Here is a 26,325-nt window from a genome sequence, read left to right on the forward strand (position 1 = left end):
GAACTCATCAACTTCTTTCTCCTTTCTCTTTAGCAGTTCATTATCTCTCTTCTCTTCCATCTCTGTTAGCTTCGACATTATGACTGCTCTAAATTCCTTATCAGACATTTCCATGATTTTCACCGAACTGCTTTTGGATGAAGAAGAGGTACTCTTATCCCTTGGAGGAGAGGTATTTTCTTGTTTTCCCATATTTCTTGTGATCTGGCAGTGATTTTTTTGTCATCTGATGGATGGTGTATTTCTTACTAAAAAGTTCAGTCTGAATGTTCAGGAGCAAGCAGACAGAGGTGATCTAGAATATCTTTGCCATTCTGTTGTGATTGCTGGTGCAGCAGATTCAGTAGATATTGAGGAATATTTTAACCCTATTAGTATTTGGATGTTTAGCTACTGTGCTCTTAGATCCTTCTAAAAACAGATTAGATGGATATTTGGAGAGTGGAGAGACAAGAAAAAGGGAAATGAAAAAGAGAGAGAGAAACAGCAACAAAAAAGAAAAAAATTGTAATTAATGTTTTCCCTGTTTTTTTAATAATAAATAACAAAATAAAAAACCGCACGGCGCGCACCTAGTTTGCTGGAGCCATGTGGAACCTTCTTCTGAAGGCCTGGCCTCTTCTGCCTGGGTGGAGGACCAGAGCGATAATTAACAAGATAAAAGCTGGAGCTGAGAGTAAGAGAGAAACTTTGCCTTTAAAGAAATGTAAAAAGGAAAAATTACAAAAAATTAAAAAAAGGGAGGCAGAAGCAGGGAGAGACACAGACAGAGATACAGAAACAGATAGAAGGCTAGGGGTGGGAGAGGGGGCTCCCTACCGCTAGCTTGTTTGCTGGAGTCTGAATTATCAGTAGAAAGTCTTCATTTCTCATGTGCCCTGCAATACCTAGTTCACTGGAGCCATGTGGAACCTTCTGAAGGCCTAGGCAGTACTTTTTAAAGGTCATTACCACATCTTGGCAGATGACTCAAAATAACTGCTTTAATTAATTAATTGTAATCTGGTTACAATTAATTCTTCATTGTGGATGGATATATCCATATAACATGTGGTCATCCTAATAAGAGTGCTTGATGGAACATAATAGTTGACTTCTATGAAAAGTCTTGGCAATCTAGTGTATATCACCAAAAATTTATGAAGTATTTACAATATGTCAGGTACTGGCTGTGCAATGACAAATAACCCTACTGTCTAGGAACAAACATGATAATGCCTGAGGTAGTCTGCCCAGACAATGAGCTTTTGTTGTTTTGTTTTGTTTTTGTTTTGTGGGGGTTTTTTTAAGATTTTTGCTATAGGTTCTGTGCGCTTGTCAGAGAGACAGAGAGAAAGAAACTGAGAAATCAACCCCCAGAGGAGATGCCCACACCATAATTCCTTTACAATTTTCCTCTCAAGATTTTGGGCAAGCATACACATGCATCCAGCATGAGTTTTAAGCCACCTAGTCCACAACTCAAACCACAGTCAACTGTGTGGAGTCCACCGACATAACCATTATACCATCTGCTGGTCCCCAATGAGCATATTTTGGGACATTTTCTTTCATTTGGCCCAGTTAATCCCCACTCCTGGTTGAACTCTGCCACCTTGATTTCCCTGGCAAGATGATTCTATTTTCTCCCTCCCTCTCTAGCCATGTGTTTTTGCTTGTTTGTTTTGGGGTTGGTTTTTTTTTTGGGGGGGGGGTTGAAGGGATTTTTAAAATTTTATTTGTTTTCTTGTTTGGCTTTTTTTTTTTTTTTTTTTTGGTAGACTTCTCTTTCTTCCTTCTATCTTTGGTCCATCACTCCTCTCTCTTTTTATACTTTCCCTTGGATATTCCCATCCACATAAGTTTTAACGTTGCCCACAGACTACTGCCTATCAAATCATGCCCCAGTCTTGAACTCAAGCTTGTGCTTCAGGCACCCATATCTGCCTGCCCGCTGTGCATATTCAGTATTTCCAGTTTAGGGTGGTCCTCTAACAATCCGTAGCTGAATCAACTGGGGTTCTTTTTCAAACTGCACATTAATCAACCCCATCTCAGACCTGCTGCATCAGAGTTCTTAAAGTTGAAGGCCAGGAACTTTCATTTTTAGTAAACGTCCTTCTGAGGTTTATACACACTAAATTTTTAAAACACTGGCTTTTACTGGTGAAGTGTGTTTGGACAGGCTAGGGAATGGCTGACAGACCTGAACATGATCCTATACCTGATATTATTCTTCTATGCGTGTTTATCATTTACTATATATACATGTACCTATAATGAAAATGAGAATTGTTTTTAATTTTGTCTCCAATTTATAATATAGTAATCATTTATGTATACAATCTCATTAAGTTTGAATTGTAAAACTATTAAAGATTAAGTGAGAAAAACAATAGGAGGTCTTAGTAAAGATACACATTTTTCTAATATAAAAATAACTTAACTGGGAATAAGAAGAAAGGGAAAAAAGCCAAGGACGGGAAGATATTTGTATTGCTTTGAAATCACAGGTGAAAGAATAATTGAGCCATGTTTATAAGTTCTGAAAGGGAAGGAAATGCAGAAACTCTGAAGTGTTCTAAAAATACAGCCACAGAAACAAAGACTGCAGAAAATTTAAATTGCTTCTAAAGAGAAGTGATTATTTTTATTAATACTTTGTAAAGGGTCAGTTTTTAAGTGTTTTTACCTTGTGCTACCATTTTTCCTAAAGCAAATAAGATATATTATTCCCTATTATTCTCTAGGCAATTGTCATAGTAGTATATGGATGTATTCTTAAATTCTAGATTCATCCTCTGTCGTCTTCTCCCTTGTTCATCAGAGACCCCGTGAGGATTTGGGGGAACCAGAAAATATTCTCACATTTTGCCATCTTTTCAAGACGTACAATTTGCCCACTTCCTTTTCCATTTAATGCCTTTTTTTGTTGTTCTGATTATTCACCTGACAAACATTTATTAATCATGTACAATGATATTGGAGAGTCATCCTTATGGTGGAGCCTGAAGTATGGTCTGTATATCAGAAATGCATTCCCATATCATGAATACACAAGTTAAACTGGAGTAGAAAACATCAATAGAAATGTGACCTGATGGATGAAAGAGGAGCATAGAGTTCTATGATGGGTAGTTGCTTCTGTTTTAGGAATACGAAGACTAATAAAAGACATGGTATGTATCTATGAACTCTGAAACACATTAATCTGATAAATATTAAGTTAATTAAGAGAATTAATTAACCAAGGGAAGTATCCAAAAGTAGAGAGAGATAAATTTAACAAAAATGAAAAAGAATACTCTTTCCTATTGCAAAGAATCTAGTAATGGAACCACTTCTCTCTGGAGGTAAAAGGTGGTACAGGCAGGATATATAATTACTTCCCAAAAGATCTAGCTGAATCAAAATAGGTAGGTCCACCATGGCTCACAGAAGAAGTTCATTTTCTGTGGGATATTTCTAGCCCATCAAGGTTAAGAGTTTGGGCATATTGGCCTTGCTGCCACATGTGCTTGGTACTGCTCTTGGACACAAAATGACTGATGTGGACAGACTATCATTATAACCCAGCTAGGGAGGTCTGCCTCCTTGGGTTTTAGTGACCATGCTTCTGTTTCCTGGTGAGCCTGAGTGACGCTAGAGTGCATGATTTGGAAACTCTGACTCTGGAGTTCTCTAATTTCTTCCATGGATCTTTCAGTGTAAACCATCATTGCATTTCATTGCTACCCAGGAGAAGAGGGAGAGAGGCAATAACTGCCATGGACAATCACATGGTCATGAGAATTCTGAGCATTCGGATCTATTTAGTCTAACCCTAAGTAACCAGATTATCTCTTTATTGCTCCTTTTTCCTAGTTTATTTTTTAAAATTTCTGCCACAAGTGAGACAAAGAGGATATAGAAAGAAAGAGAGATAGCACCTCAAACAGGGTCTCAATTTCACGATCCACCACTAGACTTTATCCAGCCCCAGATCATGGGCAAGTATGTGCTCAGCATATTCAGGGAGGAATCAGGACTTGAACCATGAACTTTACTATGTGAGATTTCCTCTCACAGCATTGCATTACATTGCCGTGCCACCATCTGGCCCCAAGCAGATTCTTTTTGTAAATTTTTCACGGAGAAAAATTACAATAGCCGCATCATACTTTCTCTGACCACTAAACTCTACTTTAGTCATCATACCCTTGACAGAACCTTGAGTTAAAGAACAGGTTTGAAAGGAACTGAGTTTTCTATCTTGAAATCCAGGAAGAAATTAGGGCATATGTAGCTGGTAAACCTATTTAAACTTGTTTTTGGCCCTCACCATCTTCCGGGGATTCACAATCCAGCAGAAGATGCCAGGAAATGATCAGATCCTTATTAAAGATAAATTCTCTGAAATGCAATCTTGCTCAAATACATAAATGTGCCCAGATTTCTGGAATTTCTCTAACTAATAAACTAGAAAACTTGGCCCCACATTCTGTGCTGTGTAAGACATCTCTGGAAATTCTCAGTGCCTCCCCTTTACAGAGCTTAAAAATGACACTAAGGTAGTTACCACTAAATTACACAGCAATTTCTCAGAATGTTCAGAGCACAATGTTAGGGAACCTATAATGAGGACTACTTAAGGACATTTTCTTCTAAATAACTAAAAATCAAGGTATTGCAGAGTATGCTGTTTTATTTACTTTGTTGTATCGAGGGCACCACATCACGCTGCTCTGAGACTGAGAACAGCACAGAGGTCAGGAGTATCAGCAAGGCCTCCGAACATTGAGGGGACGTCACTTCTTAGAAAATGTAAACCAAGCGAGACCAAGGCAGAGGCAGGGAAGCAACTCTTGAAGGAAGATCGGTTGGCTGCACATTTTCACAGCCTGGAAAGTGTTTAAAAACCCTAGTGACCAAAAACCCCCACCAATTAAATTTGAATCTCTCAGATGGGACCCAGACAACAATATTTTTTAAAGCCTCAGGTTATTCCAATGTATTATTCCAATGTAGACATGACCTTGAGCCACTGATGTAGAAAAACAAAAAGCAAGCAGCAGATTAGCCTAGAGAACAGCAGAGCAAGCTGTGCCTGGTGCGACCCTTCATGGCTGGGCTGATGCTGCTCTGCCCCAGGCGGCCCTGCTATTCCCAAGGGCTTGATGCTGAGTCTTCCTTGTACCCTCATCTGGTGCCCATGTGGTCAATGAGCACACACATCTTTAGGAAGGCTTTTGGTAGATCAGCAGAGGAGAGGTTCTACAACAGAGCGTGATTAGTAGGTCCAATGAGAATTTAGAAAACTACTCAAATTGCAAAATAATTCATCCAGCTAAAATAATGAGCTAAAGATTCTCTTCCTGTACTGCACTGGGGTCATCCTAGGCGTTTATTCTTTTTTGGGCAACAGAAGATATACTTTGGGACCCGTACATGGTGTAATGGTTACGTCACTGGATTCCTACATAGTTGACTGTGGTTAGAGTCCTGGACCTGGCAGCTTAAACTCATGATGGGCGCGTGTACATGTGTGTGCAAAATCCCAAAAGCAGAATGGAGGAGAAGGGATTGCAGTGGCCAACCTCCCTGGGGGAGCAATCCCTTACTTTCTGTCTCTCTGATGAGTGCATGCACCATATAGCAAAAACCTCTCTCTCAAAAAAAAAAAGGTATGCTTCAAAATAAATTCATCAACACCTTACAATATTTTATTTATTTGGTAATATTTTTACTAATAAATTAATTCATTCGATATTATTGAGCACCCAATATCGGCCAGGCATTGCAGTAAAGAGACAATAAGACCAAATTACTACCACCTGCCCGCAAGAAGACTCTAGTCTAGTAAGGGATACATAAACAAGGACTTAAAAGACAGTGTAGAAATGCCACAGAAAAGCTGGACTCAGTGTGAGAGGATTTTGTAAGATTAAAAACAATCTCTCATCTGGAGGCTCTAAGAATGATCATGTTAAGGAGATGATTGCACCAAGTCCTGAAATATACATAGAATTTTAATAGGCAGGCAAATGAGTGATTGTCCCACCAGGCAGGACAAATGGCACTCTGGAGAGACCTGAGTCTGGAAAAGTTAACATTTTATAGACAGCCTTGTTTGTAGGGTTGTAGAACTAGGGCTTTGTGTTACACATGCCAAAGAACATGTGCTGGTTTTAAATCGGACAAGGTCAGATCTCACTTTCTTCCTTTCTTCTTTTTTTAAGAGAGGTTTTTGCTGTAGGGAGTGTGCACTCACTAGCGAATCACCGCCCAGGGAAGATGGCCATGCCACAATCCCTTCCCCTCCATTCTCCTCTCAGGATCTTGGATTTGTATGCACTCATGCCTGGTATGAGTTTTAAGCTTCTGGGTCTGGGACTCAAACCTCGGTCAACTACAAGGGAGTCCAGCAACATAACCATTTCACCGTCTGCAGGCTCCAGATTTCATTTTCTATCAATTATCTTGGAAATGTTCCCAAAATTAGAATGTTTTTAAGATCAACCTGTGTATAGGAAGAAAACATTAAAATATGTAACTCCAATTTGTTTGGTAGTTATTGGGTATGTTTTATAATGTATTATTCCAATAGTGCATTATGTACTTTATAAAATAAATACTCATATATTAGAGTTGTGTTGCTCTTTTAAAAAAAATGAACAAACGTGTAAATGCTATATCATCAAAATTGTTTGGAGACTACTGGTTAGTGGATGACCCAGTAGGGAAGGGCAATAAACATAAAATTGAGCAGGAAACTAATGTAATTGGATGAGACAAGGCAAGACTCAATCAGGGTTTTTTTTCAATGCTGGCTATACGTTAGAACCAGACAAGAAGCACTTTATTTTTTAAGTTTACTTATTTATTTCATAAGACAGAGAGACAAGCACCCCCAACAGGGTCCTCACATCACCGTCTACCTCTAATCTCAGTTGGCCAGACTCACAAGTATACTTGCATGTGCCTGTCACGTTCAGGAAGGTTCTAGGACTCTGACCTTGACCTTTCCCATGTTGGTCTAGCTGTGTTACCACTGTGCCACCACCTAGCTAGCCCTCTAGGGTGCATTTAAAAAATTATGTCCAGGGGACCAGCAGATGGCATAATTACATTGGTGGACTTCCACATAGTTGACTGTGGTTGGAGTCCAGGACCTGGTGGCTTAAACCTCACGCTGGGCAAATGTGTGTGCGTGCCCAAGATCCAAGAGGATAACAGAGGAAAAATGATTGTGGTGTGACCATTCCTCCCAGGGGTAATTTCTCACTTTCTGGGGAACCAGCAGTTAGTGTAATGGCTATGTTGCTGGACTCCCACATAGTCGACTGCGGTTCGCGTCCCGGACCCGGTGGCTTAAAACTCACACCAGGTGCATGTGCCTGTGTGCCCAAGATCCCGAGAGGAGAATGGAGGAGAAGGAATTGGAGGAGAAGGGATTGCGGCAATACCATCCCCTCTGGCTGGTGATTTCTCGCTTTCTGTCTCTATGTCTCTCTCTGTCTGTCTGGTGAGTGCACGTGCCCTATAGCAAAAACCTCTCCAACAACAACAAAAAAAATTCTCACTTTCTGTCTCTCTGTCTCTCTCTGTCTCTCCAGTGAGTTCACATGCCCTATGGCAAAAATCTCAAAAACAATGTATGTTCCAGGATCCCATTACACACACACACACAACGCAAAACAGAATCTCTGAAACTAGGGTGCAGACATGAGTGTTTTTAGATCCTCCAGTGATCCTAATGGACAGCCAGAATTGAGAACTCCTGATTTTGCCCTGCACCATATATCCCTCAATTGCATTAAAGGTGAGGACCACACGCCTAACTATTGCAGGGGCAGAGGGGATACAAATGAGGAAAGAGACTTCCGCACTATTGAAAACACTACTAACACTTGGTAAATGTCTGCCTCCTAGAGGCTGAGGAAAGCATACAAGATGACCCCAAGTGTCTAACTGAAGTCATCATGAGGCCAGAAGGAGGCATATTGATTTAGATGTTGGACTCCCACATGACCAACCATGGTTCAAGTCTCAGACCTAGTGGCTTACTTTCTCTCTCTCTCTCTCTCTCTCCCTTTCTCTCTTATTGGAGCACATGTGCCCTATTTCAAATTAAATAATAATAATAATAAATAAAATTAAATAATAATTTTATTTTTAAAGTCATCATGGAAGGAGAACTGGCGAGTAAAATCAGCATATGAATATGCAGAGGCAAGAAACCCTTAAAGAGGCAGAGTGTGGGGAGTCGAGAGAATAGAAACACCTGATGGACAGCCGTAGCATGAAGGGATGAGATTTAGCAAATGGGCTCAAAGACGAAGCTGTAAGCCTATGCACTGGAACTCTGAAACCCAGGTTTTTACAGATGACAGTAAACTGTTGTTCAAATGCTTTCATAAGCTTTGATTCATCAATGGTAGGAGGACAATGGGAGTTTGGAGCTTCTTCAGTAAGAAGAGAACTTTGTGTATTGCATAGTGCTAGGAGCTGCCATTTTCTTCTCTATGCAATTTGATTAGGTTTGTAAGGGTTGCCTCCATTAAGTGCCTGTTTATATAACACAGGAAATTAAGAAAAAGTAAAGCAAATCACAAGAACTGGCCATCATTGCTCTTTGCATTTTATTGCTATCCTTTTTAGCAAAAGACCACCACTGATTTAATGGTTTGGTAGTGCACACATTTTTATGGCTGATCTTATTTCATAGGCTTCAGCATGTCATTAGGGTGTCAGCTCAGCTTGCCAAGGACCACTTAGCTAGCCAGGATACCAGAGCCAGAGAAGCACGAACAGCCCTGTGGGTGGGCACACTCACTCCTACCTTGGCCATTTGAAAGCTTTCCTCTTGAGCTCAGACCCATCATGTTGCTTCCATCCATCCCATTTTAATGAAGGGATGGTGGGTTTTTTTCCTTTAGTGTGTTAATTGTCCCCCGCCCCTTGCCCTGCAAAAATAATTTTGTAATAAAGCCAGGTTAAGGAGCCAAAAACTCTAATGAGGATAACATTGCCCCGAGCCTGTTTCTAAAACCCAAACCACCTGCTCCAAATGTGCATTGACTCTGTCCTTCAGCAGCTTTGAAAAATTTATTTAAGTCTTATTTGTAGTGTTTATGAAAGAATGGGGGTTGCCAACTTCTAGGATCAGCATGGAATACCAGCAATGCTATTTAAATGCTGCAAGTACCTATCTGCACGCAGCTCTCTGTGGAGGAGCAGCCACTACCATTATTTCCTCTGGCTGTTGCAGTTGGCTAAATATTCTCAGTATATATAAAATGAACTAACAGGGCATTTTATGTGTTTAGGTTGACTTAGGTGTGGTTTTATCATTGGGTTAAAAAAGTCTGGGCTCCCAATTCCTCCTAATCCTCAAATCCTTTGAGCTCTCCAAGTCCTACTAGCTCTTGGTTTTTATTTCATAAACTTATGGATCTCTGCTCTCTCAATTCGCAGCTGAGGTTCTCTCTGTAGAAAGTGCTCCTTATGAGTAAGGTGATCATGCATCTGTTTTCTCAGGACAATCCCACTTTATACTCATCTCCCAGTGTAAGTATTAATGACACTCTTTTCAATTTCGAAAGTGACTCAATCTGGATGACAAATGTTATGGTCATCCAGCTCATGAAACCCCACCCATGTAGCACTTCCGAGTGGCGCTCGAGTTCCTCTTTGAGAGGTTCCGCAGGCTGCCCTCCTTCTCAACTTCCACTCATGTTTCAGAATGTTCACATTCCTTATGAATGAATTCTCAAGACCCTGGCAAATCCCTATTTTACTTATTGCTTTCTTTAGTAAACTCCCCTCAGGAGGTAGTCTTACCTTTACTCCTTCTTAGTAATCCAGAGTTCTACCAGTTCCCAATTCCCATGAGTCCAGTGATTCTAAGGGCCACACTTATACAAAATCCTCTTCTTGCTAAAGAATCTCAAATTCTCATTGTCCTCCTACCACTGCTGGGTCAAAACATATCTGCTAATCTGCCTCACATTTCATGTCTCCTGCCTCATAGCATAAACTTGTCCATCTCTCATTTTTCTTATCCAGTGTTGGCTCAGAACCCCACCTTTGCTCCTTCTCGTTGGATGATCTTCCAAGTCATGCCCTCTTCCCATTCACATAAACTTGTAAACTCACTTTAAGCAATGTTTACAAATTAATCTAGTTCCACATAACAGAGATTTGTATAAACTGCTGGTTTCATTTTTTAAATTTGGTTTTTAAAAGCAATAAAATTGTGCTAATATCAATGTTATTAACCAAAATTTAAGTCATTTATTAGAAATATAAACTGTAGCATCTACATAGAGTTTAATATACCAAGTGTTTAGGATTGGAAGAGGTAAAATCAAGGACCAGATGCAGAGGTTCAGGTCTGCTCATAAGCTTTGCACACTTGTTAGTGTTATTTTCTTTTTTCAGAGTAAAATTCAGGGCTGAGAGCATTGGGGGAACAATTCACATTAACCAAATTCATAAGGGACTGATTCCTAATTAAAATGTCTTTTATTATTTGCCTGAGAAATGTACATGTCACATAGTTGATAATATTTCTGTCAAATCAACCTTTTTACAATAGGAAAAAAAAAAACCCTTAGGGAAGGCAATAAATTTTATGAAATTTCTTTGTGGCTCTACATTAAAGACAAGGGAACCCTTGTCATTTATCTCTTCTATTGAGTCTTTACTATGTGCCAGGCCTGTGGCATTAAGGGAATACAACTGAGAGAAGACAGTGCTTCCTTTTCCTGATGGATATAGGCAGACAACAAAAATTCACATTCTGACACAGCTCAGTACAGGCAGCCTCTCCTCTCCCCTTGACCACATAGAGCAGTAAATACAAGAGGTCTTCAAAAAGTTCACAGAAAACACATAAGAAAAAAAAAGAAAAACTATGCATGGAGGGACCAGCAGATGGCGTAGTGGTTAAGGCACTGGACTCCCATGTGGCAACTGCAATTTGAGTCCTGGACCTGGTGTCTTGAAACTCAGGCCTGGCACATGTGTGTACGTGTGGCCAAAATCCTGAGAGGAGAATGGAGGAGAAGGCTTTGCAGCCTGCTTATCCTCCCTGGTGAGATGGGTGACTTCTCACTTTCTGTTTCTCTGTCTCTGTCTCTCCATCGAGTACATACACCCTATGGCAAAAGTCTCTAAAAAACAAATAAATAAATACTGCATGAATTTCCCTTTTTTGCACCAAAATAAACTCATACTTTATTTTAATTCCATTTTCCATGAACTTTTTAAAGCCCTCTCATACTTTTTATCCATGACTCTCCCTTTGTCATGACTTTATGTAGACCAGCTTCATTCTCTTCTGATAATCTCACTTTGTAAATTTTACAATTCATCAGAAGAAAGCTAAAGGAGAGATCTTATTCTCCAAGTTGGAAATTTAAGAGATACTCTAGATTTAAAATTTGAGGAGAATTTCATGAGTTTAAGGACTGGTAAACAAGAAAACAATTCCTCAGGATGGGTAAGAATCCTCATGAACATTTCTTGAAGCAAGCAGCTATTATTCGATGTTGTTGGAGTGGGGCACTGGCAGGATATAAGAAGGTGAACAATAAAGGATGTTAAGAGGTTATCAGTGTGGGCTTTAGAGTCAACTTTAGTGCTTGTTCTGGCTTTAAAAATGTGTGACTCAACCACTTTTCACAGCTGTAAAATGAGCATTGGAAAGGTATTAGGTCATCAGGAAAGTCATGATGTATTTTTCTATGCAAAAATGTCATACAATTGGTCTCAGGATTAGGAAATAAATTCAAAACATGTTACATACTATCTGCATATAGTATGTGCTCAATAAATGTTACATTTAAGATTCCAAATCCTTGGATATCACAATGAAATGTCATTGGTCTGGGCCCTGCTAATTGAAAATGTACTACAAGTGTATTACATTGTTTTGTTTCATATGCATTCCTCACAGCAAAAATAATCTGCTAATTGATAATGCGTATAATTACTCTTATAAACAGAAAATCCTATACAAACATAAGTTAATGAGCTATTTTGTTTGTTATTGTTTTTGTTTTTTGCTATAGGGCTTATAGGCTCTCTGGAGAGAGACAGAAAGAGAGAGAGGGCAAGAGAAATCACCTCCTAGGCAGATAGCCACACCCTCCTCAATCCCTTCTCCTCCTGGGATTTTGGACATACATGCACATGCACCTGGCATGTTTTCCAAGCCATCGGGTCTGGGACATGAACTGCACAGTTGGCTATTTGGAATCCAGCTGCCTTAACCACCACAGAACTGGCTGGACCAAGGTTGTTTTCTTGGCAATTCATAAGTAGACTGGACTGAAAATTTCTCCTTTTTTTATTGGAAATGATATGAAATGTTATTCATATTGAACATAAGTTTCAAAATGGATATTTAACCTATTTCAGAGAACAAACTCTTAAAACACTTCCCACCTATTCGCATATAAACAACCACTCTTCCAATCATAAATGATTCTTATGTCTTTATTAAAACAAATCTGACAGAACCTCAACTTAACACTTTAATAGTTGTTAGTTCAGGTGTTGATGTGTAACAACCTCACATTTTTTTCAAATTTTTCAATAATATGTCTTTCCTCTTGGGTGACTAGAGCTGGTTGAATTAGTTTTATATCATAAATTTCCCACAGGGCAAAGCTGGAATGTTATTACGTGGAACTCCTTGCTTGGTAAACTCCATCTAAAAATCACATGGTTGACAATATTGCTCAGAGGTTTAGTCGCTTCATAACTAGGAACAAAGGAAAAAGTGATTTTCCTTCCATTTCTCTATTCCCATCCCTGCTAATACCAGCTAATCAACAACAATCAATCCTTTAAGTAACCAACATCTGCTGGACACCTGCTCGCACCGGAAACTGCATAAAATATTTTGAGGGATAAGGAGAAGCCCTTACAAGATATATAATATAATTAGGGGGCAAAATATACCTAGAATGGGGCACGGGCGGGGGTGAGGAGTGACTGCTTTCTGAAGAGAGTATTTTTGGGGGATGATAAAGATGTTCTAAAATTATAGAGCAGTGGCTGTTGTCAGTTGTGTAACATCATGAGTGTACTAAAAGCCACTGAATTGTACAGTTTAAAATGGCGAACACAGTGGATTTTAGTTATATGGATTTTACACTTAGTGCCAAACAGCACCCTAGTTCCAAATACGTGCTGGAAAAAATAATTGAAAGAAGGTAATTCTCAATGAGGACTAGAGTCCTCAGGCAAGCCCTTCTACCTAAGTGGGCCTCAGTGAGGTCTGTAAGCCTTCAAAGTCAAATATCTACAGGGGACTGGCAGGTGATGCAAATAATTAAATGAATAAAGCAGCCAGGTGTAAGATTTCATCTGCCTGCAGATTAAATACATAGAAAAATTTTCCATTGAAGTAAAGGAAGACTTTCTCCTTTCTCTTAAAACAAGGAGGCTTTCTCTGTTAGTAGAGATGTGAGCGCCAACAGACACAAGTGTGAGTGAAAAAGGAACTGACGGTTGGAACATGAACTTCATGTCACTCCAGGAGATCAAGGCTGTGGCCAGTGGGAGAAAGCATGGTCATGTGAAGTGTGCCAGCCACGGATGCCAGGGTACAACCTCGCAGGCCCACCGAGCATGCCAATCTTTAAAGATAAGGGGAAAATCTACATTTTTATGTAACAGAAATCCAGATTTTTGAAAGGTTGGCTGAAGGTTAAATTTCCAGCAGCCTGGGCACCAGATGTAACACACAGCGAACTCTATCTTCGAAGCTATGTTGGATAGGGAGAGAGAAGAGGATGTGGAGATGCTTCAAGAGGAGACTTGCATGGGCAAAGCTGCAATGGGACCTGCGTTGAGTCCATTCACCACAAGGGGAGAGGGCAAGCTTGACAGAGGTAGAGACCCTGGGGTGTGAACACAGGTCTGGGACTACAGGGGGAGTCAGTATAGGGGGAAGCAAAAGGCAGGCTACAGCACTTATCTGTTACGCAGCTGAGTGACAGCCGTGTCACGCAGCCTTGACAGTGGTAAGCTCAGACATCTTTCTCTTCAGGGCTCAACCTGAGCTTTGCCCAGATATGAGGAGGGTTAAGATCATGTCTCAAAGGTAAAGGCAAGGAGAAAACCTCTTCATAGACCAGCAGATGTCAAGGACATAAAATGACCCTTGAATAATTTCAGAATCCTAGTGAAAGCAAGGAGAAAGCTACCATCTGGTCAGGCCTGGCTAAAGATAAGGATTAAGGCCTGAAATTCTTGACTTTTTTTTTTTTTTTCTTTTTAGGAACAGTAGCCTTTGGCTAAGCTCCTATTCTTCCTTCCCTGCAGCTTTGGTCTGCTTTTTGGCCCTTGTTCAGGCAAGTGGGTCAAAAGCCTCACCTACTCTTTTACTTGAAGTCTGTCTCTGGGCTGAAGCCCAGCATGGGACAAGTAAATATAACAGTTTGGCTGCTCAGCAATCCCTACTTCTGGCCCAAATGTCACCCTCCTGGCGGCAGCATAACCTTTCCTTGCAGCTCTGGGTCATACAGTTTCACCGGAAAGGAAAGACAAGACATTGGAATTGCAACTATTAGAGATGAAAATGATTTACTGCACTTTTAGTAGCTACTTTCCCTCTACAAAAAAAAAAAAAAAAAATAGGAATTGCGATTTTTCTTGCAAAGTGAAGTTTTTTTTAAAGATTAGAACGTTTCCCTAGCCAGCCTGGTGGTGCAGTCGATGGCAAACTGAACTGCAATGATGGAAGCCACAAGGACAACTGTGGGTTTGAATCCCTGGGTTGACTCAAAAGCCTTCCAGGTGTGTTCATGTGTGCCCAAGATCCTAATGAGCTGGAGGGCTGAGGAAAGGGGATCATATGACAAGACCCTGTCAAGGGTGCTTCTCTCGCTCTCTCTCTCTCTCTCTCATCTTGTTCATATACACCCCTCTCTATAATGAATAAAATAAGTAAACTAAACAAGGAAAAAGAAAAAAGATTAGAATGCCCCAAATTGTGTTTAAGAGTTTCTTGTAAAAAGAGAGCAAAAGTTCCACAGAGCATCTTAGGGAAACGAATATCACTTCCCTATAATGACATAGCTATTGAGGTGTGGCAATGAATTAAATATTGCCCATAAGATTGTTTTAAGGCACTGGAGAAAGGGGCTGAGAAGGTGGCTAAATGCTCTGCTTGGAACTGTAACTGTCACCATTGACGTGGTGCAGTCACAAGTGGAACCAAGCCTCCATGGCGTGTTGTGATATTTCAGTACTCTTTGAGCACCAGAGTGACAGCTTGGAACCTGCCACCTCAGCGAGCAGCACACTTTTGGCCTAAAGACCCTACTAGCTGCCTTGCTGGTATCAGTCTGAAAAGGTGCCAGACTTCTCTGAAGCTTCCTATGCACTTAGAACCTTCGGGGAACAACGTAGAGAGAATAGCACCAGCAAGTGAAGCCCATGCTAAGAGCCAAGCATGTGGGGCTCATGAGCTTCTCACGCACCAATGTGCTAAGAATCCCCCCCCAGAGAAGCAGCTCCTCATTCATCTCCACCAGGGACAGAGCCAGAAGGGCTGGATTTAAACACCTCTGTGCAGGGTTGGTGGGCAGGGGAAGACATTTTCTGACAGATGATTTGTCAGTCACTGCAATGGTTTCCTTAGTAAGCCATGGAGTTTCCTTCTGGAGAGATCTCTAAAGGCAACATATAGTCTCAGTCATTTAGGATAATGATTCTTTTTAAAAATTTATATAATGACAGCTTTGTTCAGATAAAAGTCACTTACATACAATTCACCCATTTAACGTGTACCTAGTCAATGGTTTTATTATGTTCTCAGAGCTGGGCAACTTCCACAACAGTCAATTTTGAAATATTTTTTCAGCCAATTTTGAAATGTTTTCATCAGTCCAGAAAGAAATCCCATTCCAATTAACATTCACTCCCCTTCCCCCTCACTTTCTATCCAACTCTAAGGTAACTACTAATATACTCTCTGTCTCTATAGATTGATCTATTCTGGACATTTCATATCAATGGAATCATGTAATATGTGGTCTTTTATGCCTGGCTTCTTTCACTTAGAATACTATTTACTAAGGTTGACTCATGTTGTAGCATGTATCAGTGCTTCATTACTTTTTATGGCAAAAAATATACTATTATATGGATATAACAATATATAGTTTTAATTATCTATTCATCAACCGGCAGCCATTTAGACCGTTTCTACTCTTGGCCATTATGACTGATGTTGCTATAACATTTGTGCACAAGGTTTTGTGTAGACGTATGTGTTCATTTCTCTTGGGTATGTATCTGGGATTGAAATTACTGGGTCATATGGTAATTCTGTTTAACCATTTGAAGATCTGTCAGACTATTTTCTAAAGAGGTTGAATAATTTTAAATTCCTAAATGATGTTAAGGAATTTTTTTTTAATTGTGATTAAAATATACGCTACACAAAATTTGCCTTTAAAAGCATTCTTAAGTATAAAGTTTGGTAATATTAAGTACTTTCACTGCTATGCAGTTGATCTCCAAAACTCAGTTTTTTCCCTAGAAAAACTGAATCTCTATACCCATTAAACAACAACTTCCCTTTTTCCCCTTTCCCATTGCCTCTGGCAACCTCTGTTCTACTTTCTGTCTCTGAATACCTACTTTAAATACCTACTCTAAGTGGAACCATACCTATTTGTCTTTTTATAACTGGCTTATTTCTCTTAGCATAATGTCCTCAAGGTTCTTCCGTACTGTGGCATTTGTCAAAATTTCCTGCCCTTTCAGGTTGAATAATATCCCGTGTGTGTTGCTATGTTTTGACTGTGTCCCCAGAAATTCATGTGTTGTAATTGGGTGAGCCATTTTAACAGCGTTAAGAGATGGAGACTTAATCCAATTATGTTAAAAGGCGAAACTTTGGAAACTAATTGGAACTGGATAAGGTCATCAGGGTTAGGCCCCCGTGATAGACTCCTGATAGCTTTATGGGAAGAGAAAACACTTGAACACGTGTGCGTTCTGCTCTTGTTCAGTCTCACCACATGATGTCCTGTTTAGGTTCTACAGAATCACCACCAACAAAAAGATCCTCTTTAGATGTGGGCCCTTGACCTTGAACCTCCAAACTGTGAACTAAATAAACTCCTATCCTTTATAGATTATCCAGTGTGGTATTCAGTTATTAATGACAGAAGAGCAGACTAAAAAATATGTATATAGCATATTTATTTATTTATCAGAGAGATTTTTGCTATAGGGCACTTGTACGCACTGGAGGAAGAGAGACGGAGACAGAAAGTGAGAAATTCCCCCCAGCAGGGGGGATGGCCATGCCATAATCCCTTCTCCTTCATTCTCCTCTTGGGATTTTGGAAACACATGCACATGCCCCCGGCATGAGTTTCAAGCCTCTGGGTCCAGGATTTGAACTGCAGTCAGCCACGTAGGAGTCCAGTGATGTAACCATTATGCCATCTGCTTGCTGGTTCAGTATATACTATATTTTGTTTGTCAGTGGGTACTTGGGTTGGTTCTACCTTTTGACTATGGTGCATAATGCTATCATGAACATGGATGTAGAATCTTAACCTTTACTGGAGTTTAGAAGCTTTAAGCAATTCTGGTGATTCTTTTTTCTTTTTATTTTTAGAGAATTTTTGCCATAAGGCATGTGCACTTGTCAGAGAGAGACAGAGAGCTAGAGAGACAGAAAACAAGAAATCACCCCCCGGGAGGAATAGCCACACCACAATCCCTTCTCTTCTGTTCTCCTGGGATCTTGGGCACACATGCACATGTGCCAGGTGTGAGTTTGAAACCACCAGATTCAGGACTTGAACCGTGGTTTTCCATATGGGAGTCCAGTGACATAAGTGCTACGCCATCTGCTGGCCTCATACTTCTGGTGATTCTAATGCTGGTAGACTGCCAATCCTATGAAGTCAAGATGTAGGATTATATTCCTCAGGCACTAGAGTGAAATCTAGTTTGCATTACCTCTCTCTGCTCTGCTCACTCCTTCGGTAATATACACATCATGAAGAAAGCTTGGCTTTGTGCTTCTTCCCTTCTTTCCCCAGCAGAGCTAACCCCTTTTTCCAAACAGAATCTTTACAAGCTTCTATCTAGTTTCTCACACCAAGTGAACCTGAACCCAGAGCTCACATATAGATTAGTTTTCAGTCAGGCCTGTAATGGCTTCTGAAAGGGCAAGAGTGATTCTTTTAGTATCAGGCATGCCGGACACTCAGAACAGTTCTGTCTCTTCTGGAGATAAATTAGATTCTGGTAAAGGAAGAAAGAGAAAAAAGATCATAGTGAATGGTTGATTGAAAATAGTTACTGATTTGCTGATGAAGATACATATGTATGCTGAAATGATTAATACTAATGATGCAATCTGAAGGTCCAAAGCTGGAAGCTAAATGGGTAACCTATCTATCAGGAGATCTTTGTCTGACTTCACAGGAAGCTTGCTGTGTGACCTTGGGCTACTCGTGTGATCTTGTTGTACCACACTTTTCTATCTAGTAAATTGGAATTGATTTTCTAACTTTCATAGTACTCTGTTTCTGAAGCATTGACTGAAGTTCTGGCTTCTCACTGATGTTAGTATGAATGGAAGGTTACAGATTTCTGAGAGCAAGCTTATGTTCTGATAGTTGAGGTTAAAATACAGAGATACTGGAAGGTAAGACCCATAAAATCCAGTAAGTGGAATAATAAAGGATATAGTGACTGAGTTTGTTGATATGACTTAGGCTCTGAGCTTTAAATAGCTATGGGCACACATAGCTGTGAAGATGAGTAGCCTCATAGAGGTGATTGAATGAAGATATTTATTCACCTAGATAGAAAATCATGGATTACACAGTAATCTCTGATTTTTCCTGCATGTGAGCAACTAAATGTTAAAATACTACTAATTTTTATTTGGATCCTGAATATCTCATTTTGTGACAAACTTAGGACAAGAGGGTTCAGCCTATCTGGTCAATGAGAGGCAGTTTTATTTCCAAAACCATATATTTATAATTCCATATAGAGATGCAGCTGTCATGATGGCCATTTTGATAAATCTTAAGCAACATGAGATAAAAGACCACCTTTGGAGTCATTAAGAAATATCATTTCATTTAGCTTATCAATAGAGTTAAATCTAGGCAATTACTTTATTTTCTTATTTGCTAGAGGGTATGTGCACTTGCTAGAGAGGAAAAGAGGGAGAAAGAAAGAAAGTGAGAAATTATTCCCCCATGAAGGATGGTCACACCACAATCCCTTTTCCTCCATTTCTCCTTTTGGGACTTTGGACACACACGTACACATGTTTCTCAAACTACTGGGTCCAGGACTTGAACTGTGTAGTCAGTTGTGTGGCAACTAGCCACCTTAACTACCACACCATGAGCTGGCCCTATTTTCTAATTATTTAAATTGATGAACACTTATGGTATATATCATGATTAGTAAAATAGAACTTAAAATTCAACTAGAGCGGAATAGTGTCTTACTTCTTCAGGGAATCTGGGGAAGCAGTAACATGTGCAGATTAACGGTTTAAATTCCAATTTTACCATTTAGTAGCTGAGCAAGGAAATACAAAAAAATATTCGAGCAAATTACTCTGCCATTTTGTGTCTCCATTTCCTTTTTTTCTTTCTTTTCTTTTCTTTTTTTTTTTTTTCACGGTTTTTGTTTCTTTATTTAGGCCATAGGCCCTGAGGGAGTCCAGCACCTTAACCACTATGCCACCTACTAGCCCCATGCCTCCATTTCCTTGTAAGTAAATTTGAGAAGGGACCAGCAGTTACCGTAATGGCTATGTTGCTGAACTCCCATGTAGTCGACCACGGTTCAAGTCCCGGACCCAGTAGCTTAAACTCAGGCCAGGCATGTGTGCATACATGCCCAAGATCCCGAGAGGAGAATGGAGGAGAAGGGATTGCGGTGTGGCCATCCTTCACCCCAGGGGGTGATTTCTTGCTTTCTGTCTCTCCGTCTCTCTCTTTCTGACGAGCGTATGTGCCCTATAGCAAAAAAAAAAAAAAAAAAAACTCCCAAAAAAACTCTCAAAAAAAAAAAGTAAATTAGAGAAAATAATGACACCTATTCATGGATAAAATGAGTTAAAAATGTAAAAAGTCCTTTGAATAGTACCTAATACTTAATAATCCATCAATGTTCATTTGTTATTACTATTGTTCTCATAGCATTTTCCAGTTTGCCTGGCACTTCTACTTACACTTTCTCATTCAAGTCTTGATATAAACTGTGAGCTAAGTAAAGTGAATGTTATAAATAAGGAAACTGAAGATTTAAAAAGTCATTTGCTCATGATCTCTAACCTAGTGTGGACAGAAGTCTGACTGCTTTTTCCTATTTTTCCAAAATCTTTTCCAGAGGGTTTAGAGGGAGTCATGCTCATCAATGTTAACCGACCATTTTGACCCTTTGGTAACAGGATTCTTCCTACATCCTAACCCTGGCATAATATTGGGGTATCTTTGTGATGTCTATTAAGCCTCTTTGTCACTGTTTAAGTGCAGTCCTTTCTGATCACAGCAACCTTCCTTTTCCAATCACCACCCTAAAACTGTAAAACCCACCTATAACCTGCAAGCCACCTCCTCAACCCCACTTCCACATGTCTCACCTTTTTGAGTCAGACCAGTGGAAAAACTTTTCACTAAATTCCAAACTCTGTCTCTCAAGATCAAATAAAAGGAACTCCTGTACCTGATCACCCCAATACAAAGGCATGGTTTGCCTTCTCTCTGGTCTAGTTCACGCATTCTGTCTAGAAATAAACTGCATTAACTAAAAGACTGGAGGACAGGGACCAGCAGTTAGCATAATGGCTATATCGCTGGACTCCCACGTAGTCGACCGCAGTTCGCGTCCCGAACCCGGTGGCTTAAAACTCGCGCCAGGCACGTGTGCATGCGTGCCCAAGATCCTGAGAGGAGAATGGAGGAGAAGGGATTGCAGCGTGTCCATCCCCCCTGGGGGGTGATTTCTCTCTTTCTGTCTCTATGTCTCTCTCTGTCTGGCGAGCGCACGCGCCCTATAGCAAAAACCTCTCCAGAAAAAGACTGGAGGACATAGAAAACATTGCAAAGTGTTATGGACATGAGAGACAAAGCAGAAGGAGAGTGTGGGAGGGGAAGAGAGTAGGAAAGAAAATTTGGGGGAAAAAATAGAGGTAAGTCATTTGTGGGACAAAGACATGGTTTATTATCTGCTGATGAGGATGTGTATAGTATTCTCATCTGGGCTGGACTGAGGTATAGATCATGATGGGCAAAATCTCTTTACAATCTAAATGATATATAGATATTGAATGTATAAATAATAATAATAATAATGAATAAAATCACACCGTACTCCATAAATATGTACAATTATGTTGTGCCAGTTAAAAAATAATTTTTTAAATGATAAAAAAAGAAATAAACTGCATTAATTATTATTTTTACAGAGTTGGTTATTTTCCATCAACACTAGTACATGTTGCTAGTAGACTTTGATCTCTCATCTTGAGTGATCATCCATCCCTCTTGCCACACCATGGTCTTTACAGATTGTAATCCCTCTTGCCACACCATGGTCTTTCTCTATCATGCTGGACAAATGGGTGCTGTGGCAATATTTCTGGGACAGTTTTTCTTAATAGCCATATATCCTTAGGGTTCTAGATTAAGGTCAAGAAGCTGAGAGCATTCTGGCTTTTGGGCTTTAGGGTCATTTTACTGTCATCAAGTCCCAGGGGTTTTCAAAACCCAAATTTAAGGAATCCCGTGTGACAAAGGCTTGTGTGAATCATCATCTTTTCACAATAGTTACATCTTTTATGATAAATACCCTTCAAGTTCAGTGCCTTCCCAACTCACATTAAGAAGTAAAAAAAATGTTAGCAGAAGAGATGAGAGATTGAACTTGGAAATTAAATCTTTGTAACAAATTCTGGGATCTGTTCCAAAATCTCATCAAGGAATCTTGACTTCTTCAGTGGGTTCTTGGTACCTCATGACATAAAAAGTCCTCCCACTGCTACTGGGGAAATTTCCACAAAAATGCAAATAGTTCTGATGTTCTAGCAACAAGGATCTTGCTTAGAGCCATACTTGCCCTCTCCCAAATTGATCAAATTGCTTGAAGGTGAATGACTTTACCCCATGGACTGTAAAGCAAGGAGCTCTCTTAACCCCACAATGGCCTCGTCTATAGGTCAAGAAATTCAAACTGTAGAACAGCTAAATAAGCAGTATCCAAACAGACAACTCGAAAGAGAAACACAAGTCACAAACAGTTTGAAATATACACCTCTATTTCCTAGAACATAGCACTATTGATGTTCTTTCATCCTGAATCCTGCAATTATTCACATGGATTTTAACAATGGAATAGCTAGTAAAATTCAAGCTTGGATGTAGTTATCTGACCAAATAGTATATTAACCAAATTAGGAATTTTAACTTGTAAGAATAGCTTTTAGTTATCTATTCTTCAATACTACTTAAGAAAGTATGTATTTATGAGTTATCTGAGGCATTTTGACAGGGAGGCAAAATGGTAGTCCATTCTTTCTCCTTTGGTCCCAGGAGGTGGGATGAAAATCCTATGATTTAATCATCCTGAAGCCATGTGGCTCCTGTGAGATAGGGCCAGATGTAACCAGAGGATTTATAGGGTGTAAAATTCAGAATGGATTAGAAAAGCCTTTCTGTGTTCAGCCCAGCACATCCTAAATCAACATCCCCTGAATGGACCAGAGCAATCTCTGGCTGGCCTGGTGGGGAGGTTGTCATGGCAACTGACTGGCAAGCTCAGCCAGTGGAATGTGAATGCAAACAATAGAGTGATGAGATTGTGTACAGAGCAGCATAGTAAGGCTGCTTCTGCCCAGGTATATTGACACACCCACGGATGATGAAAGTGTGAAACTGTCCCTGTATTTGTACTTTCTTGAAATTCCAGCAGTTCATTTGAAATTTATCAAGTGTCTTTTCCCAGATGGTGGTAAAAATTTTACTGCAAATAGATTACAGAAGCTTTAGAAAAATCAGCACCCGGTAGATAGGTGTAGAGATATACAGAGCGCCGCGGGTTGTTAGACTAACACCACTCAAAAATTTCCTCATTTCCCTGCAGTTGAAGCAGACATAACATAAATCCAATGACTCTTTAGTGCCACCTTGTGTCCTTTTAGACAATGAAAATTTAGTGGAAGCCCACTGTCAGACTCATCCCTGGGCAAAGGTAGGACCAACAAGGCAAATGTTAGAGCTTAGTAATCCCCTGTATGGTAAAATACATACACAAATATTCTAAGAATCAAGTTGATAATGGAAATTAAAACAAATAATCGTGGTAGAATCTGGGAGTGGAAAAGAATAGAATGCCAAGATAAAATTGCAGGAGGCTGTGCATGGTGAGCTAGGAGATGGCAAAGACCACTACCTTATGGAGTCTTGGTGTCACCATTGCTAATTCTTGCAAAGGAATGATTTTTTGAAATCTATGCAGCCATGCTGGTAGCATAAATGAATCAACAGAGGAAAATAAAACATAAAGATCACCTATGCCACTTTATAACTCTTGCTCAAAGTTAATGGGTAGCAAGACGGCAACGTTTGCTTCAATGGCACTTCATGGCCATCTCTTATCTCGCACGAAAGCCAAACCCATCGTGCACTGCTGCCCCACTACCTTCCTGTCACAGTTCAAAAACATAATCAAGTTCCATTTTATTTCAGAAACATGAAATGACCACACTGTGTCTTTGTGTTTCTTCCAGGGTTTGAATTTTTTGAAACAAGTGCCAAGGACAACATTAATGTCAAGCAGACATTTGAACGCCTTGTGGATATCATCTGTGACAAAATGTCAGAGAGTTTGGAGACAGATCCGGCCATCACTGCCGCAAAGCAGAATACAAGACTCAAGGAAACCCCTCCTCCACCACAGCCCAACTGTGGCTGTTAATGTCCCCACGCACACAGGCAGCTCCAGGGGGCTACGGTTGCCAACAAACAGCATTCATAAATGGTCTATAAGCCTTCATTTATACTGCCTAATAATTATCTGAAGGAAGCCTTTGATGTCAATGGCTCATATATGCATTCAGTTCTTGGGAGATTTCCTGTGTTAATATGTGGCAAATATGTGATCTTAAATTTGCAAGGACTATCTATCTATAAACCTCTGGTACTTGCATGTGACTGGTTATTTATTTGTCTTCTAGGCTCTGTTTGTTTTAAATTTCTTCTCAGTTAAGCTACTGCTAAGACCTCAGACTATAATTTCACTACAACTGTCTCTTGTGCCACGGATTCAAATTATGCTATTCACTTGTAGGAATAATGATCAAGGAATAGTTTGTGTGTGTGGGTGTGTGCGTGTGTGTGTGAACAGGAGGAGTTATCACGAGACTTCATTGCTTTATCCTTAACTGAAAACCAAGTGGAGATTTTGCTCATGATTAGAGAAGCTCATGGGTCTGGTCAGTTCACAGGAAATGTGTCTGTTTTTCACTGTCATTAATAACCAAGGAGACAATTGACTCTATGAAGAAACTGAAATATTATTTTTAAAGCCCTTAAAAGTTTCCCAAGCCATTAATATTAACTTGACTGTAAGTAGATTTAAATAGTGATCTTAATTTAAATAAGCAAATACCCAACCCCAAGATTATTCTTTCCATTAATTATACTCAATTCTAAATAGTTAAGAACATTGAACAGATCAAGAGATACCTATTGAAAGGCAGTTATACAACAAGCATCTTAACCTAGAAGGATATGCGTAGCTATAGAAGTCCAAGGCCTGAGCTCCCCCGTTTCCTTAGTGACTTGCTCCACGTAACACACACACTACCATCACTTTCCAGAACTATCACCATCTAATTCTTGCAAAGGAATGATTTTTTGAAATCTATGCAGCATGCTGGTAGCATAAATGAATCAACAGAGAAAAATAAAACATAAAGATCATTATGTCAAGGCTTTTTTGGGCTCCTCTTCTCATAGACTATATTATCTCCATCAATACCTTCTGCTCAAATCTTAGCTAAGTTATTTTACCTAATCAGAAACAATTTAAACAAACTAACAATGGGTCCCAAGTTGAGGGAAAAAACACTCATCTCTAATCTTTTTCAAATCCAGGTGTTCTTAGCTCTAAAGCATATCCCCACTATGTAAGTCTCTAAATATGGTTAGTTTCTAAACACTCTACAAGGGAATCCTTGGATTAGTAAACACAAAAGAATGTTAATGTTGTGTTAGATGTCACTAGAAAACACTCTCTGTAACTTCAACTTACAGATCCATAGCAATTTGAGAGAGAGAGAGAGAGGAGGGAGAGAGAGAAAATGCTATTAGGACAGCCAGAATTATTATCGTAGATTTCCTAAAAAACATATATGAATAAAAACAAGCAACAAATCCTACCAGCTGTGCTGAGCTTTGGAGGAAACTAGACATGTGTGTCACTGTCCAGCTAGGACTTTTTTTTTTTGGTGCGGAGGGACAGATTTTTGCTATAGGGTGTGTGCATTCGCCAGAGAGACAGAGAAAGACAGAGAAAGTGAGAAACCACCCTCCAGGGGGGGATGACCCCTCTGTAATCCCTTCTCCTCCACTCTCTTTTCAAGATTTTGGGCACGCACACATACACCCAGCATGTTTCAAGTCACTGGGTCCGGGACTTGAACTGTGGTCAACTAAGTGGGAGTCTAGCACCTTAACCACTATACCAACTACTGGCCTTCATACCGCTAGGATTTTAAGATGGCAGAAGATAGCATTTGGCATATTTCAAAGCATAGCTTTATTAGATGGAATTTCTCCCTTTTTGTTGTGATTGTTATGTTAAAGAATTTTTTTTTTTCCCTCTTAACATAGAGATGCATCCTGTGAAAGTGTTGGGTTTAAGTTTACTGGGCCCATGTTCTGGTAGGAAAACCTCCATCCATTTGAAGATATTTCTGGAGAATAAAAGCCTTCCAGTCAGGGAACTAGGTCACACACATTACTAAGGAACGTAACAGATGAAAATTGCAGGAGAAAGCATGTGGGATGTTTCAGGCATATTCAGGTCATTTCTCACCTTCTTAGTTTAAGAGCCACTAATTGGTAGTAAATTTCCGCTTTGGCACCCTGCAAGGGAAGCCTTAGCTTAGTGAAGACAAAAGAATTATTAATGTTGTGTTAGATGTTAATGAAGCAACCAGCTTCAAAATCACAGAAATTAAAGCAGAGGGAAAGAAAGAAGCAGGAAACATAAACTCAGAGGTGTCTGCAGCAGTTGCCTTTTGGCATCACATTATCGAATTTCTATAACCTGGGCCGGAATATG

The 26,325-nt window shown here is 39.8% G+C and overlaps 1 protein-coding gene across 2 annotated transcripts in view; it reads left to right on the top strand.

The window, feature by feature from the left end:
• The window catches only part of RAB3C (RAB3C, member RAS oncogene family), a 290,930-nt gene extending 265,398 nt beyond the window's left edge, over nucleotides 1-25,532 (top strand). For both annotated transcript variants that reach the window (XM_006166219.2, XM_006166218.1), the window contains exon 5: nucleotides 23,765-25,532. In XM_006166219.2, the coding sequence (XP_006166281.1) occupies nucleotides 23,765-23,952 (188 nt within the window). In that variant the 3' untranslated portion in view covers nucleotides 23,953-25,532. The remainder of the gene's footprint in view (nucleotides 1-23,764) is intronic.
• Nucleotides 25,533-26,325: the final 793 nt, after the last annotated feature.

The sequence above is a fragment of the Tupaia chinensis genome, unplaced genomic scaffold (assembly GCF_000334495.1).
Source record: "Tupaia chinensis unplaced genomic scaffold, TupChi_1.0 Scaffold144180_1, whole genome shotgun sequence".
NCBI classification, from domain to species: Eukaryota; Metazoa; Chordata; class Mammalia; order Scandentia; family Tupaiidae; genus Tupaia; species Tupaia belangeri.